The 20,759-nt window shown below is 40.4% G+C and overlaps 1 protein-coding gene across 3 annotated transcripts in view; it reads left to right on the top strand.

Annotated features, from left to right (window-relative positions):
• The window catches only part of ZNF41 (zinc finger protein 41), a 45,552-nt gene extending 25,218 nt beyond the window's left edge, over window positions 1–20,334 (top strand). For all 3 annotated transcript variants that reach the window (XM_078065386.1, XM_078065388.1, XM_078065387.1), the window contains exons 3-5: window positions 8,239–8,365; window positions 8,630–8,725; window positions 13,322–20,334. In XM_078065386.1, the coding sequence (XP_077921512.1) occupies window positions 8,239–8,365; window positions 8,630–8,725; window positions 13,322–15,354 (2,256 nt within the window). In that variant the 3' untranslated portion in view covers window positions 15,355–20,334. The remainder of the gene's footprint in view (window positions 1–8,238; window positions 8,366–8,629; window positions 8,726–13,321) is intronic.
• The last annotated feature ends 425 nt before the right edge of the window (window positions 20,335–20,759 follow it).

The following is a 20,759-nucleotide window of genomic DNA, read 5'->3' on the forward strand; positions in this document are numbered from 1 at the left end:
AGAATGAGAGCTTCCCTCCAGCCTGACCCCAGGCCTCCCCCTGGTTGACTGCCCTTGGGTGATGAAGGGGGCACAGGTCAGGTGTGTTGCTAGGGGCTCAAGTGGAGGTCCTCCTCTCAGCAACCATCGGGGCTGTGCTCAGGAGAACTGGTGGGTGGCGAAGTGCTGGGCATGGCCCAGTGCTTGTGGAGCTGCCTCCAGGAGCTGCTCGTGGTGGAGAAGGTACTATGAGTTCCCTGCACGCTTGGTGGCCCTGAACATTCACTAACAAGGGGAGGGAGACCAGGGCTCCCAGAGGCCAAAGGGGCTTTCGGTGAATAAAACTTCCTCATTTCCTCATAGTCAAATCATTACATCTTTTCTTTGATACGCAGCGCATTTTCTCTCTGGTTTAGGAAATCCTCAACCACCCCAAGGCCTAAACAAATATTCACCTAAATTTTCTAGGCGTTTCAAAGCTTTGGTTTTTTTTTTTTTTTTTAAACTTTTGATTCTTTTGAAATAATTTTAAAATTAAAGAGAAGTTACAGAAACAGCACAAAGAACTATGTACCCCCTTCATCCAAAATAAACCGTTAACATTTTGCCACATTTGCTTTCATTCTGTTCTCGATGTTTGCGTGTGTGTTTGTAAGGACATGTATATGGACATACACACAGCTATATTTAAAACCTTGTTTTCTGAACCATTTGAGAGTAATTTGCGGACACTATTTTTAGTATTTACCCCTAAATACTTCAATGCATATCTCTTAAGAACAAGAACATTCTCTTCTGTAACCACAGTATAGAGTCTTCAGAATGAGGAAATTTCACATTGATAAGGTACTAACATACCATGTATTATCTAATTATCTAATATATACCGTAAAATATACAGTTTCCCCAGTTGTCACAAGAAGGTCCTTTATAGCACTTTCCCCTGATCCAGGATCCAATCCAGGTTCATGTATTGCGTTGACTTGTCATGTCCCTTTAGCCTTTAATCTGGAACAGTGCCTCAGCCTTTCCTTGACTTTCATGACACGGACCGTTTGGAAGAATGTCCCTCAACTTGGTTTGCTTCTTGCTTCCTCATAATTAGATCTAGGTTATTCCTTTTTTTCTCAGGAGTATCACAGAAACAATGCTGTGTTCTTCTCAGTGCTTCATGTCAGTAGGCATTCAATATCAATTTAGCCTTTATTGATAATATTAACTTTGATCACCATGACTAAGATGGTTATCTGTCAAGTTCTGTAATGTGACTATCTTTCCCTGTGTAATTAATAGCTATTTTGGGGGGAGATACTTTGAGGCTATGTAAATACCCTATTTCTCATGCTCCTGGTCACCGATTTTAGCATCCAGTGATGATTCTTGCCTGTAAGAATTAATTACTGTGCTGTTTTCCTAATGACGTTTTCTAATCCCATAATTTCTTCCACATTGATTAGTTGGCATTCTCTGGTAAGGAAAAACACCCCTCGCTCTGACTGCTGAAAGTACAATTACACGCCAGGCACAATAAGCACACCTTGATTTGCCATTAGTCACTAATAGGAACCAGAGCTTCTTGGAGAAATGACTGATTCCAGGGTTAGAGCAGAGAGAGTACAAAATGATCCTGGAAGAACTCATTGTACTGAAAAGTAATAAAGTGCTCAAAAGATGGGGACATGTTGAAAGGACACAGGAGCCACCTGGAAGGAACTCCCTCTGGCCAAACTTGGGACAATTTGAGTAGCAAAATAAATAATGATAGCAATAGATGATAACCCACTGAATAAAGTAGGAAGTCACCAGTCCATATAATAGGTGGAGAGGTTTGTAGGTAGGCAGATAGAGAGGGAAGAAAGGAATGCTTCTTTTTGATAGCATTCTGATCTTTTCTGGTGTGCCCACTACTCCAGTCCTTCTGAGGATAATATTGGTAGCTTGTTAAAACTTTTTATTTTTGAAATAATTATAGATTTACTGGAAGTTGCAAAGATGGTACAGAGAGGTCTCATGTAACCCTTTACGCAGTTTCTGCCAGTGGTTACATCCTGCATCACTTAGAGTACGATATCACAAACAGGAAACTGACATTGCTATAGTGTGTGTGTAGTTCTCTGCCATTCATGTATCGATTCTTGTGCAATAATACAGATACAGAACTATTCCATCACCAAATAAGTCTACTGGTGTTGACATTTTACCAGTTAGAGTGAAGTATAGAAAACTTAGCTGCCTTTAAATCCCTTTACCCTCACCAGGTTATATTATAATTCAGTTGTCTTAAATATTCCCCCTACATACATGGAGATCCACAACAGACAATGTAATACTTTTTGCTTTGACCTTCAAACGTAATTTAGAAAACCCAAGAGGAGAAGGAATTTGTGTTTACTCATATTTTTGCTTTTTCCATTTTTTCTTCCTTCCTGATGTTCCAAGATTCCTTCTCTTATGATCTCCTTTCTGTTTACAAAACTTCCATCAGCCATTCACTTAGGGTACGTCTGCTGGCCACAAATTTTCTTAGTTTTCCTTCATCTGAGGATATCTTGATTTCCTTTTCATTTCTTCTTTCTTAGCAACAGCTTTACTGACATATAATTTACATACCATACAATTTACCCATTTAAAGTGTTCAATTCACTGGTTTTTATATTTATGGATATGAGCAACCATCACCACAATCAATTTGACAACATTTTCATCACCCCAAAAAGAAGCCCCATTTCCTTTAGCCATCACTCCTCCCCACCGCACCTCTGTTCCCTGCCTCCCCCAAACCTAAGCAACCACTAATATACTTTCTGTCTCTATAGACTTCACTATTCTGGAGAGTTCACATGAATGGACTTATATAATCTGTGATCTTTGTGTCTGGCTTCTTTCACTCAGCATAATGTTTCAAGGAACTCCCTCTGGGAAAATCTGGGACAATTTGAGAAGCAAAATAAATAATGATAGTAATAGATTATGTATAACCTGATGAATAAAGTAGGAAGTCGCCAGTCCATATAGGTGGGTAAAATCGTACGTAGATACAGATAGGGAAAAAGTGTAGCACGTTGTACATGTACATGTTGTAACATGTGTCAGTTATTTAATTCCTTTTTATGGCTGAATAATATTCCATTGTATAGATGTGTCACGTTTTGTTTATCCATTTATCAGCTGATGTACACTGGGGTGGTTCCACCTTTTAGCTAGTATGAGTAATGCTGCTATCAACATGTGTGTACATGTTTTTATGTGGCCATATATTTTCATTTCTCTTGCGGATGCATGTACCTAGGAATGGAATTGCTGGGTCAAATGATAACTATGTTTAATCATTTGAGGAACCGCCAGATTGTTTCCCAAAGCAGCTGCACCATTTTACACTCCCCTGGCAACATATGAAAGTTCCAATTTCTCCACATCCTCACCAACACTTGCTGTTTCTGACTTTTCGATTCTAGCCATCCTAGTGGGTATGAGGTAGTATCTCATTGTAATTTTGACTTGTATTTCCCTGATCATTAATGATGCCAAGCACCTTTTCATGTATTTATTGGCCATTACCACTTCGTTTCTTTTTGGGGGGCTGGGGGGTGGAGCAGAGGGAGAGAGAGAATTTTAAGCAGGCTCTATGCCCAGCATGGAGCCCAACGCAGGACTTGATCTCATGACCTGAGCCGAAATCAAGAGTCAGACACTTAACCAACTGAGCCACCCAAGTGCCCATTACCACTTCATTTCTTAAAGATAGTTTTGCCAGATATGGAATTCAGGGTTGACAGTTCTTGTCTTCAAGCACTTAAAAATGTTGTGCCGGGGCACCTCAGTGGCTCAGTTGGTTAAGCAGCCGACTCTTGATTTTGGCTCAGGTCATGATCTCAGGGTCCTGGGATCAAGCCCTGCATCAGGCTCTGCATTCAATGGGGAGTCTGCTTGAGGATTCTCTCTCACCTTCTCCCTCTGCCCGTCCCCCCTCTAAAATAAATAAATAAATCTTTGAAAAAAAAAAGAAAAATGTTGTGCCACTTCCATCTCTTCTCCATGGTTTCTGATAAGAAATCTCCTGTCACTTTAATTGTTTTCCCCCCATAGGTAAGTTGTGGTTTCTCTCTTGCTGATTTTAAGATTTTTTTTCTTTGTCTTTAGTTTTCTGAAGTTTGATTATAATGTGTCTTGGTGTAGATTTTTTTGATTTTTCCTTTTGGGGTTTGCTCAGCTTCTTGAAACTCTAAGTTGATATTTTTGCCAGATTAGAGAAAATTTCAGCCAATTTCTTCAAATACTTTTTCAGCCCCACACGTTTTCTCCTCTCCTTCTGGGACTCTGATGACACAAATGCCAGATCTTCTATTATAGTCTCACAGGTCCCTGAGGCTCTGCTCATTTTTTTTTCCAGCCAATTTTCCTTTCTGTTCATATTAGATCATTTCCATGGTTCCATTGTCAAGTTCTCTGATTCTTTCCTCTGTCCTCTCTATTCTGCTGTTGAGCCCACAGTGGAGTTTTAAATTTTCAGTCATTGTATTTGTCAGTTCTAAAATTTCCATTCAGTTTGTCTTCATAGCTTTTCTTTCTTTGCTAAGGCTTTCTATTTTCAAATTTCTTTTAAGTATACTGAAACATTTTTATGATAGCTGCTTTAAAATTCTTGTCACATAATTCTAACATCTGTGTTATCTCAATGTTGGTGTCTCTTGATTGTCTTTTCTCGCGCCAGTTGAGATTTTTTTGCTTCTTCTCATGAAGCCTGATTTTCAAGTATGTCCTGGATATTTTGGGAACTATGAGACTCTAGATATTATTTAAATCTTGTGTTTAACAGGCCTCCTCTGACACTGTTCTGCTAGAAAATGAGAATCTTCTTTTTCTGAAGAGGATTCTGAAAAATGCTCCTTATTGCCAGGTGGAGATAAAGTTCAGGTTCCCCAGTTGACCTCCTTTGACACCCAGAAGGGGACAAGCACCTTGTTGCTACTGGGCAGGGGTAGAATTTCAGGCTTTCCACCACACCACCTCTGACACCACCCTGGTGGGAAGGCAGAGGACACCTTTTTATCGAGTGGGGGTGGAAGTCCAAGATCCCCACACCGCCTAAATTGACACTGTGGGCAAGGGGTCTCATTACCATCATCCCAGGCTGGGATGAAATTCTAGGCTCCCCATTCATCCTTTGCTGATGGGAATGGGAGTAGGAGCACAGTTTGTTTTTTTGTTGTTGGTTTTTTTTTTTTCTGTGATGCTTGCCTGGAACAGGGCAGTATTATTTAAGTTTTTCTCTCTCTCTCTTTTTAAGATTTTATTTATTTATTTGAGAGAGAGAAGGAAAGACAGTGAGAGAGTACAAGCGGGGAGGAGAGAGAGAGAGGTGGGCTCCCTGCAGAGCAAGGAGCCGGATGCGGGACTCAATCCCAGGACCCTGGGATCATGACCTGAGCCCAAGGCAGACGCTTAACTGACTGAGCCACCCAGGTGCCCTTAAGTTTTTCTCTCTTGCTACGTTGCCTTTTTCCTGGTAGTTTAACTAATGAAAGCAGGCTTTCCTGGGGCTGTTTCTGGCTGTGCCAGCTGGCATTCTAGGTTGCCAGTTTCTCTAGCACCTAGTCCAAGATATGTGGGGCAAAAAGAAAACTCGGGGAAATCACCACTGTGACATTCCTCAGGTTCTGAGGATCATGGCAAGTTTGCCTTCCTCTCTCCAACTGGCATAGTGTTCTTATCTTTGTTTTATATGTAATGTCTAGGGGTTTTAGCTGTACTTAGCAGGAGAAATAGAATTATGCCTATTCCATTTTGGTCCCATTGGTAATTTTTAGCTTAATTTCTGAATATGTAATACATTCACATGGTTCTCTCCCTCAACTCCCCAGATCTCGCTAACTAGAAAACCAGTCATGGTTAGTTCGTGGGTGGGTAGGTGGGGTATAGGCTTAGGGATTATGCAAATAAAAGCAACTAAGAAAATATTCTTTTTTAAAAAAGATTTTATTTATTTATTTATTTATTTATTTATTTATTTATTTAGAGCATGAGTTGGGGGGAGGGCAGAGAGAGAGGGAGAGAATCTCAAGCAGACTGCACTGAGTGCAGAGCCTGACACAGGGCTCGACCTCACCACCCCAAGATCATGACCTGAGCCAAAATCAAGAGTCGGTCATTAAACCAACTGAGCCACCCAGGCACCCCAGAAAATATTCTTAATATTTTTGGCAAAGAGAGCAGATACTGTTACTATTATGTTGAACACTGATTTTTTTTAATTACTATTAATTTTTAACTTTTTATCATGAAATATTACACACATTTTGAATAATGCTGCTATAAATATTCTTGGCCATGCCTCCTATTGCACATGTACACATATTCTTTTTTTTTTTTTAAGATTTTATTTATTTATTTGACAGAGAGAGACACAGTGAGAGAAGGAACACAAGCAGGGGGAGTGGGAGAGGGAGAAGCAGGCCTCCCGCGGAGCAGGGAGCCCGTTGCGGGGCTCGATCCCAGGACCCCGGGATCACGACCTGAGCAGAAGGCAGATGCTTAACGACTGAGCCACCCAGGTGCCCCGATACATGTGTACATTGTAAGATGTACAACACAATAAGTCTAGTTAACAGAGAGAGAGAGAGTGCATGGGAGTGAGTGCACGAGCGTGGGGAAGGGGCAGATTCCCCGCTGAGCAGGGAGCCCGATGTGGGGCTCGATCCCAGGACTCTGGGATCATGACCTGAGCCGAAGGCAGACGCTTAACGACTGAGCCACCCAGGCGCCCCTGTACACATATTCTAATTGGGCATATTTCCATGAATGGAATCACTGTGTCCTAGTGTATGCATGCTTTAACATTACCCAATAAAGACAAAATGCTTTCCAACATAGTTGCACCAATTTAGATCGCCATCAGCAATATGAGAGTTCTCATTGCACCATATTCTCCTCAACACATTGTACCATCAGTCTTTTTCATTGAGGACATTCTGGGGGTTGTATAGTGGTATCTCACTGTGGTTTATTTACTTTATTTTATTTATTTATTTGACACAGAGAGAGAGAGTATGTGTGTACAAGCAGGGGGAGTGGGAGAGTGGGAAGCAGGCTCCCTGCCAAGCAGGGAGCCTGATGTGGGGCTTGATCCTAGGACCCTGGGATCATGACCTGAGCCAAAGGCAGACGCCCAACCAACTGAGCCTTGTGGTTTAAATTTGCATTCCCTGGTTACTAAGGTTAAGCCCTTTTTGTGTTTATCGAAACCTTGGATTTCCCCTTTTGTAAAATGCCTGTTCAAATGCTTTGCCCACTTTTCTACTCGGTGGTCTCCTTTCTTCTTATTGGTTTGTAAGAGTTCTTTACATCCTCTTGATATGAACCCTTTGACAGTAGCATGTGTTGCAGGTATCTCTTCCTATTCTGTGTCTTTCCTCTTCTTCTCTTATAATGCTGTCTTTTAAATGAATAGAAGTTTTAAAATTTATTGTAGCCAGACATCAACCTTTTTCTTTATGGTTAATGTTTTTTTGCATCTTGTTTGAGAATTATTTTCCTAATCTGAGATCATGAAGATATTTATCTGTATTATCTTTATTCTATGGGTTTTTTTTTTTGTTTTTTTTTTTTGGTGCCAAAACCCAGGAATGAATTTTCTGTATTGTTTTTAAAGGCTCTATTACTTCGCCTTTTCCTCTGTGTGTTTCTTTTTATTCAATTTCTTTTTTTTTTTTTTTAAAGATTTTATTTATTTATTTGAGACAGAGAGAATGAGAGAGAGAGAGCACATGAGAAGGGGGAGGGTCAGAGGGAGAAGCAGGCTCCCTGCCGAGCAGGGAGCCCGATGCGGGACTCGATCCAGGGACTCCAGGATCATGACCTGAGCCGAAGGCAGTCGCTTAACCAACTGAGCCACCCAGGCGCCCTCTTTTTATTCAATTTCTATTTTATTCAATTCTATGTTGCCATGGCCTGGCACATAATCAATCAGTAAATATATGTAGTTACATGAACTAAAGGACTTAAAGAAAGCCTATTTTAATCCTCATTTTTGCAGAAGAATGACTGAATAAATAAACAAATGAACGTACTACATACACAATGAATGTCAAGATACTTCAGTAAGTTTTTTTCTCTCACAAAATGAAATACAAAACCAGGTATTGAGTGAAACCCCTATGTGATATGTTATGGTAAAACATCATTAAAAACAACTTCCTATTTGTCTTCCTTCCAACCCCCAGTGCTGACCATGTCGCCTTGAACAGGACTGTGTTGTTACAGGTCTCCGTGTCATTCGAGGATGTGACTGTGGACTTCAGCAGGGAGGAGTGGCAGCACTTGGACCCTGCTCAGAGACGCCTGTACCGGGATGTGACACTGGAGAATTACAGCCACTTGCGCTCAGTGGGTAAGCCAGCTGCCTGTGTGTCTGCCAGGCGCCTGAGTGTGGCTATTTCCATTCTCAGCTGCTGGATGTTCTGGAACATCTTAAGTGTGTGATGGTGTCATCCTTGATTTGTCCAAGATTCTTCAGTCCCTTTTCAGCACTATCATTATTACTCTGTTCCCAGTGAAATGTGATTACTTTTCAGAAGAGCAAATGAAAATGTCATTGAAAGTCCCCTGAAATCCAGTCAGCTGGACCCAATCCTGTACCATCTCCTGTTAACAGGGTACCAGGTTCCCAAACCAGAGGTCATCTTCAAGTTGGAGCAAGGAGAGGGGCCATGGACATTGGAGGGGGAAACCCCACAGCAGGGCTGTTCAGGTGAGTGAGTTTGACTCAGGCCAATGGCGGACATGGAAGTAAATCTCACTTTTTCTAGAAGAAGCTGATACCTTTGAAAGGCTGTGAAGATAACCTGCCTTGAAAGTTCTAAACTTCTTTTTTTTTTAAAGATTTTATTTATTTATTTGACTGAGAGAGAGCGCGCGCGCGCGAGAGAGAGAGAGAGAGAGAGAGAGAGAGAGAGAGCGCACACAAGCAGGGGGAGCGGCGGGCAGAGGCAGATGGAGAAGCAGGCTCCCCGCTGAGCAAGGAGCCCAGTGCGGGCCTCGATTCCAGGACCCCGGGATCATGTCCTGAGCCGAAAGCAGATGCTTAACCGACTGAGCCACCCAGGCACTCTGAAAGTTCTAAACTTCTGTAGTTTATTGGAGACAGTTCACAGAAGCTCCTTTGATACCTAAGCAGTTTCTCCAAGTTCGACCCTTGCAAATAGCCATTGTCTTCATTGCTTGGCTTTTTGACAAGAGAGCTGTCTCTAGTCTCTGTACCCTGGATCACATACATACTACCCTATCTTATCTAAGATCTTTTCATTCTTCCTACTCCACTCCCACCCCCTTTATCTTAGATTCTTTTTGTACATTCAGGTATTTTAACATCTCTTCCCTTTTATTCCAATTCCACATGTTCATTCCTTATACCTCCTCCCAGGGGCAACTGAGCTACTGTGTTTTATCTGTGAATTTGTGTGGTATTCTTTAAAAGCCTGAAATATTGGTTTCTGAGTATGTATTTTTAGTATATGTAAATTATATTGCACCACATGTCTTAATTCTGTTCCTTTTTTTTCACTCATCCATGAGATCGTCCGTTTTGCAGTGTGTTCATCTGGCTTCATTCCTTCAAATGGCTGCATAGTATTCCACAGTGTGCTGGTACCACATCTTACTTAACCATTCACTCAGTGGTGGGACCTAGGGTTGTTGCTAATACAAACTCCCAGCTAATACAAACAACTTTACGATAAATTTCTACAAAAATGTTCCCTTTTGGAAGGTGAGAATTTCTTGGGAATGTTTATAGAAGAGGGGATCTGCCTAATCATTGCATAGTTTTATCCTGAATTTGACCGAGCACCACCATATTATTCTCAGATTGGCTGCACGAATCTATACTAACCATGGTGCGCAAAGGTTCTTGCTTTCCTAGAGTTTCTGCCAACAATTAATAGAGCCAGAGTTTCTCATTTTTTGGCCAACAATGGGTATAAAGTGGTATCTCATTTTTTATTTTGCATTTCTCCAGTACCTAGTTTCAGCCTTTCATTACTGACCTATTGTGGTCTCCTTGAGTTTTCCTTTTATGAGTGACCTTGTCTTGTTTCACTTGAGTTTCCTGTCTCTTATTGATTCGCATCCAATTTATTACTCACCCTTTTTTCCAGCCTTCTCCTCTTCCTTACCCCCATACATGAGGTTGCCCTAGGGACCCTGCTGTTCACCAATCTTTTCTTCATATACATGCAAAGATTCATCCATACTGAATTCTGATGACTCTGCTTTTGACACCTCCAGTCTGGTTTTCACTGGTACTTTAGTACTAGATTTAGCTACCCAGAAAGTTCCCATGAGATGTTTCTCTTGACCCTCAGTACGTTAGAAATTAGAATCATCATCTCACACATCACCTTCCCACCTTCCAAATTCTGTCACATTCTGTCAGTGCTTCTTAAATCTTTCAGCCGTTTTTTTTTAATTAGTCACCCTACAGTTCCTAGTGCTTTTCCATTTTTGCAAATATCATTTTCAGTTCTCAGTTCATCTTCCCAGTTCCCAGTAATATCACCTAAAACCAGCTCCATATTTTCTTATGCCTGGATTACAATGATTTTATTCCTGATTGAATTTGCTGATTCCATTCTTTTTATTAGTTCACTTTCAGTGACCATTTGGACGTCTTCTTTGGAAAACTGTCTATTCAGTTCCTCCACCCATTTTTTAATTGGTTTGCTTATTTTGTGCCAATGAGTTGTATGAGTTCTTTATGTAATTTAGATATTAACTCCTTCAGATGCATGACTTGCAAATATCTTCTCCCCTTACGTAGGTTGCTTTTTCATTTTTTTGATTGTTTCTTTTGCTGTGCATTTTTAACATTTTCTTGATGTCTACCACATTTGTTAGTGTTCCGTGAATCTGACTCTTTATTCTGTGCTCTATTTAGATGATACATTTTCACCTGGTGATCAGATTTTGGTGTTCCATGAAATGGCTCATTTACTCCAGCGCATATGGCTCTTTCCTTTTCCTCACCTTTCTTCCCACAGGAACTCAGGAAAAAAAGCACAGATTTTAGACTGTGTGGTAACTGAGGCCTTTACCTCTATGTTTTTAGAAAGTTCCCAGAATTAAAAGCCTGTTTCTTATTGTATAATTCAGGGGCTGATCAGGGAGAGAAACTACATACAAATTTGAACAGGGAAAGCATAACATAAAGAATTAGTAGCTCTGGCAAGATGGAAGTGACAAGAGATTAGCTAGCAAAAGTAAAGAGAAAGCTAAAGAATAAAGGAATAGCAGATAAAAGGAACAGCCGGTGCCTCTCGGGCTGCGATGGAGCACCCAAGGAAGAGCCTCCCCTGCTTCCCAGCGATGAATCCAGACCTTGTTGAGGGACCCAACCAGGGCCCAGAGCGTGGAAGAAGAGTTACTGTGGGGCCACACTGGTGGAACTTGCTGGCAAGCTGCCCTCGGGGGTTCCAGAGAAAGCTGATCATGGGGAAGCTTCGCATTGGAGGTAGCCCCCTACACATCATCTGCGAGGGGTGCCAGGGGCAACCGCTCGGGGCCGTGTGCTGCCGGCTGCAACACACTGCAGGAGCCTGGAGCTGGAGAAGCTACTAGTGCTGCAGGAGCTGGGTGCTAGAAAAGTCGTCCGCGCTGCAGAAGCTGAGGTCCAGAGAAGCCACCCACACCGCAAGACCTGGGTGCATGGGAAGCAAAACCCCTCCTGCAGTGTTTCGCCATCACCCTGTGCTGGAAAGGCTCAGCAGTGGGACAGATCTTTAAAGAGACTCAGATCCATCTTTTTGTAGAGCAGGCAAAGAGGCGTGAATTCAGAGTTGAGAGGCAATAAGTTGATACCCAGCACATTTATTCTTCCATTTTCTGAAGCAAAGCATGGAAAATATTTGGCAAACTTAAATTTATTGGATTTGGGGAGATAGGCAGAGGAGGATATTTTGCTCTCTTTTGGAAGGATTTTTCAAGTGTCTGCTCAGAGGAATTCAAAGGACCATAGATTATATTTGGAAAGAGGAGACAGCTGCATGAAATGTTCACAGTTGCAGGCTTTGTGTTCCCAAAGAAAACTGGGCCAAATTAAGTATCAATATGAGTGGTACCATGTCTGACTTGTAAATTCATAGCGGATATAACCTCCCTAGAAGTGTACTGAAATTAGAGCTAATACCAAGGACAATACATTTTGAATATGCAGAGGAGCAAAACAACAAGCTTAGTATCAATGTATATCCTCTTTTATATAAGAATTCTGAGATGAATGGATTCATTCAACAAGACAACTCTGATCCCAATGGGCCATTCAGGGACCATGTTCCAGGTCATTGCTCTGCCGTCTCCTAGGGCATCGTTGTCAGCTGCGTGGTTAATGTTGGGTCATCGTTGAGTCCAGTGGGAAGGAGAGAGGGGGAGAGTTTTGCCCACTGTCTTAAGGCCCAGCCTGGCAGCCGCACATACCACTTGTACTCATACTCCACTGGTGAGGACAAAGTGAGGCTGGTAAATGTAATGCCCAGCTACATCCTAGTAGTATAAAAGAAGAGACGAATGAAAATCGTTTTTGGTGGATGGCTTGCAGTTTCTGCCATAGGTGGCTTTCTCTTGCCTACTTGACACTTGTTGAAAGCACGTGGTCCCTGGGACCAAGGAAAACTTGCAGCTGGCTAGAGAGTGGGAGCACGGATATCTACTGACTATTTGGATGGCTGATGTTGCCACAGGGTTTCCTATAGACGTAGAGGAATGGGTCTTTGAGGCACATAAAGTTTATGTTGGTGCTCATATGGTTCAGAGGGAAAAGTGAGAGAAAGCAAAGAGATTAGAAAGGTTTAGAGCTAATAAGTAATAGACATATGATCTGAACTATTTCTGCCATGCTAGGATTTCCCTTTAACAGACTTCGGTTTCTTCTTCTGGTTAGACTCACTCTCCAGACCTCCTACATAGTGGATATGAATCCCCAGGATTCAAATCCCATCTCTCTCACTTATTTAGCAATTTGACCTTCAGCACGTTACACAACCTCTGTGCTTCTGTTTTCTCATCTGTGAAACATGATTGGTAATGATGGCTGCTGCTTAGGGTTTGGTGAGGATCCAATGAGCTATTACGTGTAGAGCACTTGGAACGGTGCCTGGCGCATCATAAATGGTATATAATTATTTTGCAACAGTAAGCACTTTAGAAGAATTTTGTATTACTACATTATTACTATTTTCATTACTGTCATATGGACTCTTCCATTTCTGCACTCATCTTGTCTGAACTACAGGTACCCCCTACCCTCTGCTAATTGTCCTTTGAGTCATTTTTACTTTTTTCTTCTTCTTTTTAGACGAGGCTATTGGGGAAATGCAACAACAGAGAATTTCTGGAAAAGTTTCATTCCACTGTGAGAAATTTGGTCAGCCCATAGGAAAAGATCCATTGTGTTCCATTTTAGAAGAATTGTGGCAAAATAATAGCCAGCTAGAGAGATATCAAGAAAGCCAAAATAACCCTTTAAGTCATGTGAAAGTACTGATTGAGGAGAGGGGCTATGAATGTAAAAATACTGAAAAAATAATTCACGTGAGTACCAAGCTTGTTCCTTCAATTAAAAGACTCCATAACTATGACACATTTGGAAAGAGTTTGAAGCATACTTTAAACTTACACAATCATAATAAAAGCAATGCAACAAAGAAGCTTGATAAGATTTTTGGAAATGATAATAATTTTGCCCATAGCTCTTCCTCTACTGAGAATGCGAATACAGGAGCAAATTCCTGTGAAATTAATCGATGTGAAAAACATCTTGGCAACAAACAAGTTCTCATCCACCATGAGAACATTCAGACTGGGGAGCAACTTTATGTATGTACTGAGTGTGTAAAGAGCTTCCCCCAGAAGTCACATCTCTTTGAGCATCAGAGAATTCATGCTGAGGAAGAATCCCATGAATGCCATAAAAGTGACAAAGCCCTCATTCCGAAGCCACAGATTAATGTACCTCAAAGTGTTTATGCAGGAGATAAACCCTATATATGTACTCAGTGTGGGAAGGCCTTTACTCTCAAGTCAAACCTCATTACACATCAGAAAATTCATACCGGGCAGAAACCCTATAAATGCACTGAATGTGGAAAAGCCTTTTTCCACAGATCGTATCTCTTTAGACATATGAGAATTCATACAGGAGAAAAACCATATGAATGCAGTGAATGTGGAAGAGGCTTCTCCCAGAATTCAGACCTTACTATACATCAGAAAACTCATACTGGAGAGAAACACTATGCATGCAGCGAATGTGGGAAAGCCTTCACAAGAAAATCAGCACTCAGAATGCATCAGAGAATCCACACAGGAGAGAAACCCTATGTATGCACTGAATGCGGGAAGGCCTTCATCCAGAAATCACATTTCAATACACATCAGAGAATCCATACTGGCGAAAAGCCTTATGAATGCAGTGAGTGTGGAAAATCATTCACTAAGAAGTCACAACTCCATGTACATCAAAGAATTCACACCGGAGAAAAACCCTATATATGTACAGAATGTGGAAAGGTCTTTACTCATAGGACAAACCTCACTACACATCAGAAAACTCATACTGGAGAGAAACCCTATATGTGTGCTGAATGTGGCAAGGCTTTCAGTGACCAGTCAAATCTCATTAAACACCAGAAAACTCACACTGGAGAGAAGCCTTATAAGTGCAATGGCTGTGGAAAAGCCTTCATATGGAAGTCACGCCTCAAAATACATCAGAAATCTCATATTGGAGAGAGACACTATGAATGCAATGAATGTGGGAAAGCCTTTATCCAGAAATCGACATTAAGTGTGCATCAGAGGATCCACACAGGAGAGAAACCCTACGTTTGTCCTGAATGTGGGAAGGCCTTCATCCAGAAGTCACACTTCATTGCACATCATAGAATTCATACTGGAGAGAAGCCCTATGAATGCAGTGACTGTGGGAAATGCTTTACTAAGAAGTCACAACTCCGTGTGCATCAGAAGATTCACACAGGAGAGAAACCCAATATATGTGCTGAATGTGGAAAGGCCTTCACTGACAGGTCAAATCTTATAACACACCAAAAAATCCATACTAGAGAGAAACCCTATAAATGCAGTGACTGTGGAAAAACCTTCACCTGGAAGTCCCGCCTCACTATCCATCAGAAATCTCATACTGGAGAAAGACACTACGAATGCAGTAAATGCGGGAAAGCCTTCATCCAGAAAGCAACATTAAGTATGCATCAGATTATTCATACCGGAAAGAAACCCTATGCTTGTACAGAATGTCAGAAGGCCTTCACGGACAGATCAAATCTCATTAAACACCAGAAAACACATAGTGGAGAAAAAGTATAAAGCCATTGACTGAAAAAGCCTTCAGCTGGAACTCACAACTGGGGATGCATCAGATGTCTCATAGTGGGGAAGAGGAGTGCCGGATGCTGCGATTGGGGTACAGGGGGAGGTGGGCATGACAGACCACAGCTTAAGTAAACAGAAGGCAAACAGAGCCAAGTATCCTTCAGTCAATTGGAAATACAAGTACCTGCACCACCACAGCTGACATGCAGTTATATGCATAGGGAGACACTTTGATAAGGCATTTGAGCAATAGTCCTGTTTGGTTGCATGATTCACACAGAGACCCTCAAGCTCATACACATGGTAGAAAGACAGACCCCAGGAGATGGTAGAAAGACAGACCCCAGGAGGTGACTTGTAATCTCTTATGTTTCACTTTTTGGATGAAGGACTTTATAAATTCAGCACTGATTAGTTCTTCATACCCTGGGATGTAAAAGTACTTAATATTGGCCACCTTTTTTTTTTTTCCAAATTCCTAGGGTGGGGAGAAGCGTTTTCATTGTCCAAACACCTACAGAGCACCAAAGTCAAGGCAAAAACCTATTTGGGAAGGCAGATCTGTGAGTAGAAGCCAGAAGTTTTTGTGATCGTGGACATTTAAGGCACAAAAAAAATTGCCACGAGGAACTGTTCTTTCTCTTCCCTCCACCAGAGTATATTTTTAAAAAACGAAATAGAATTTTTAAACCCAAAGTCTCACTTTAAGTTTAAAATGACTTTATACATTGGCAAATTAGGCATAGCTCTAGCCGATTTTAACAGGAATATAGTTATTAAACCTTACAGACATCTAAAGTGGCAGCTGTTCTCTCATTACTTCTGTGCTGTGACAGCAGGTGATTCACATCCAAAAAAGGTATGCATACTTTCTAACCTGTACCCCAAAAGCTATCATTTATGTAAGCTGCATACCATAGACTTCTCATCCCCCTAAAACAATGGAACTGAGCCACAGCACACATGACTTCCGGTCTCATCTGCTGAAGCTTCTGCTTTCTTTGGGATTCCTGTTTGAAAAGGAGTGGTTGATAAATTGGGTTTCAATACATAACATTTTTATTTTGTTTTTCTTTCAATTTGGTAGGATACATTCATTTTCTACACGCACATTAAGAGTAGTTTTGTCTCAACTGCTATGGGATAAAATCTTGTTGCACTGTATTTGGTTAGTCTAAGATATGATTATAGTTGAATAACTGGAAGACTTCTCTAGAAAGAGCACTGCCTTTTTTTTTTTTTTAAAGCATTGATATATAGACACTTTCTCATTTTCCCTTCAATGTTTTGTATGATACTCATAAGAAAAGGGGCTTTCTAGCATGCAATTTTACCTTATTTTTAAACCTTTTTATTAATGTATAATGCATACAGAAAATGCAGATATCATAAGCAAACAGCTCAATGAACTCTTTCAAACTGAACATACTCAGATCAAGAAACACAACATACCAAACACTCCAGAAGCATTCCCTGTGCTCCCTTCCAGGCCTTGTCCCCTCAACCCCCAAGATAAACACTATCCTGACTTCTAACAGCATAGATTAGTTTTGTCTGTTTGGTATTTTATATAAATTGAGTCAAACAGTTATATTTCCTATTTTAGAATATACTCTTTAGTGTCTATCTTTCATTCACATTGTAAATGTGAGGTTCATCCATTTTGTTGAATGCAGTTGTAGATAATTCATTCTCATGGTCGTGTTATATTCCACTGTGTGAATATACTACAATATGTTTATTCCACTGTTGATGGACATTTGGGTTGTCTGCGGATTCAGGCTATTAGGAATAGCTATAAATATTTTAGTACCTATTTATTAATGAACACATTTATGAATTTCTGTCAGGCATATTTCTAGGATTTGAACTGCCAAGTCATACAGTATCGATATGCTCAGCTTTAGCTTATAAAACTAGTTTTCCAAAGTGGCTGTACCAATATACACTCCCACCAGCACAGTGTATGGGTTCTAGTTGCTCCAGATTCTTGCCAATACTTGGTATTTTCCATCTTTTTTTACTTTAGCTCACATATATATACCTACATAGGTATATATAGAGATATATCCATAATGGTTAGTATATAGTGATATCTCGGTGTGATTTTAATTTTTATTTCTTGTCTTCCAATTCTACCATAGTAGCTCCCCAAGACAGTTAACTGATATCTGAGATCTGAGACCCAGGGCATGGTCCTCACATGCCTGCACCATTTATATTTCACCAACAATAGTAAGCAAATAGTAACTTTAAATCTTCCCACACAAAAAAGCCTAAAGCCAGATGGTTTAACTGGTTAATTGCATTAAACATTTATAGGAGAAATAATATCGAAACTCCATACAATCTTTCAAAAAATAGAGGAAGAAGGAACACTCTCCAAGTCTGTGAAGCCGGTATTACCCTGATACTTAAGCCATACCAACACATAACAACAACAACAAAACTACAGACCAGTATTCCTCATGAATATAGAGGTAAAAATCCTCAACAAAATATCAGCAAATTGAACCTAACACCATATAAAAGAATTATACATCATGACCAAGTGAGATTTATTCCATGATGCAAAGCTGTTTCAACATTCAAAAATCAGTCAATGTAATCATATTAATAAGCAGAAGAAGAAAAGTCACATGATCTACGGATTCAATACAATTTTATCAAACTTCCAGCAGGCTTTCTTCCCCCAAAACTGATAAACTAATCTTCAAAATATAGAGAGAGTTAGAAAGGATCAAGAATAGCAAAAAGGGGGCGCCTGGGTGGCTCAGTCGGTTGAGCATCTGTCTTCAGCTCAGGTCATGATCCCAGCGTCTTGGGATCGAGCCCCACGTCGGGCTCCGTGCTCAGCGGGGAGCCTGCTTCTCCCTCTCCCTCTGCCTGCCTGTCTGCCTACTTATGATCTCTCTCTCTCTCTCTCTGTCAAATAAATAAATAAAATCTTTAAAAAAAAAAAAAAGAATAGCAAAAAGGAACCTGCCAAAGAACAAAGAGGAAGGACATTTGCCTACCAATTTCAAAATTATTATAAAGCTACAGTAATTGAGATAGTATGGTACTGGCGTGGGGATAGATACATAGATCAACAGAACAGAACAGAGTCCAGTAATAAACCCTCATACTTATGGTAAACATTTTTTTTTTCACAAAAGTGTGAAGGCAATTCAATGGGGAAAGAAAAAGCCTTTCAACATTTGGTGGAGGGATAATTGGATATTCACATGCAAAAAGATAAATTTAAATCTTGCTTCACACCATTCCAACAACTCAAAATGGATCATAGACATAAATATAAAAGCTAAAACCATAAAAGTTTTAGCAGAAAACAGGAGAAACTCTGTGACCTTGTTTTAGGCAAGAAATTCTTAGATAGGACACCAAGAGCATGATCCATAAGGAAAAAAAATAATAAACTGGACTTCAGCAAACCAAAAAGGTTTGTGCTTCCAAAGACACCACTGAGAAAATGAAAAAACAAAACAGACTGGGAGAGGGTGCACCTGGGTGGCTCAGTCGTTATGCGTCTGCCTTCAGCTCAGGTCATGATCCCAGGGTCCTGGGATCGAGCCCCGCATCAGGCTCCCTACTCAGCAGGAAGCCTGCTTCTCCCTCTCCCACTCCCCCTGCTTGTGTTCCCTCTCTCGCTGTCTCTCTGTCCAAATAAATAAATAAAATCTTTAAAAAAAAAAAAAAACAGCCTGGGAAAAAACATTTGTAAATCCTATGTCTGATAAAGGACCTGTATGCAGGATATATAAACAACACTTACAACTCAATAAAAAGAAGACAAACAACCCATTTTAAAAATGGACAAAAGACTTGAAGAGACATTTCACCAAAGAAGAGAATAGTGCAAGTAAGCACATAAAGAGATGCTAACATTATTAGTCATTAGGGAAATTTTAATGAAAACCACAATGAAATACCACTTTACATGCCACTAAAATGGCTATAATAAAAAAAGACAATCGTAACAAATGTTGGCAAATACATGGAGAATTAGGAACTTTCATACATTTCTGGTGTAAATGCATTAAAGTGGTATAGCCACTTTGGAAAAGTGGCAGTTTCCTTAAAAGTTCATCATAAATTTATCCTAAGACCCAGCGACGTCACTCCTAGTATCCACCCAAAAGATAGGTAATGCGTTCACACAAACACTTGCACCTATTTATAGCAGCATTATTTATACAAGGCAAAAAGTAGAGACGATCCAAATGTCCATCAACTGGTAAATGGATACACAAAATGTGGTGCATTCAACAATACAAACGAACAAACCCTAATAAATACTACAACATGAAGGAACCTCAAAAATACTACACTAAGGGACACCTGGGTGGCTCAGTCGTTGGGCGCCTGCCTTCGGCTCAGGTCATGATCCCAGAGTCCTGGGATCGAGCCCCGCATCGGGCTCCCTGCTCAGCAGGAGGCCTGCTTCTCCCTCTCCCACTCCCCCTGCTTGTGTTCCCTCTCTGGCTGTGTCTCTCTCTGTCAAATAAATAAAATCTCAAAAAAAAAAAAAAAATACTACACTAAGTGAAAGAAGCAAGACACAAAAGATCAAGGATTGTATTTGTATATTGTATTTATATGAAATTTCCAGAAAAATCTATAAAGATCTGTAGATTAGTGGTTGCCTGGGGGTGAGAATGGGAATGGTCATTAACTGTAAATTAGTACAGGAATCTTATTGGGGTGATACAAATGTTCTAGAACTTGATTGTGGTGATGGTTTCACAACTAGGTAAATTTAATAAAGGTCATTGAGGTGATCCTTAATTCCATTCCTTTTTAAACATCTGGATTCCCTGCCATAACATCTGTTGCCACTTATAGCTAGAATGAACTGTTGTCTTGGAGCCTGTTGTACATTTAAGAATAAACTTTTGTTTAAAAAAAGTCCTTGAACTGTACAATTTAAATATGGAATGTAAATTATACCTCAATAAAGGTTTCTTTTTCAGAGTTTGTTTTGTCTATTCTAAGTCCTTTACATTTCCATATGAATTGTAGAATAAGTTTGTCCATTTCAACAACAAAAAAGCTGCTGTGTTTTTTATTTGGATTAATTTGAATCTATAGATCAATTTGGGGATAGTTGAAATCTTAACAATATTGTTTTCTGACTCATAAATAGGTATATCTCTCAATTTCTTTAAGTATTCTTTAATGTTGTTACATTTTATTACACTTGTAGTTTTCAGCTTTTTATTTTGTTTTGATTTTAAAGATTTTATTCATTTATTTGTCAGAGAGAGAGAGAGCACAACAAGCAGGGAGAGCGGCAGGTAGAAGCAGGCTCCCCGCTGAGCAAGAACTCGATCCCAGGACCCTGGGATGATGACATGAGCCGAAGGTATACAGGTCTTTCACATCTTCTGACAAATTAT

The sequence above is a fragment of the Halichoerus grypus genome, chromosome X (assembly GCF_964656455.1).
Source record: "Halichoerus grypus chromosome X, mHalGry1.hap1.1, whole genome shotgun sequence".
Lineage (NCBI taxonomy): Eukaryota > Metazoa > Chordata > Mammalia > Carnivora > Phocidae > Halichoerus > Halichoerus grypus.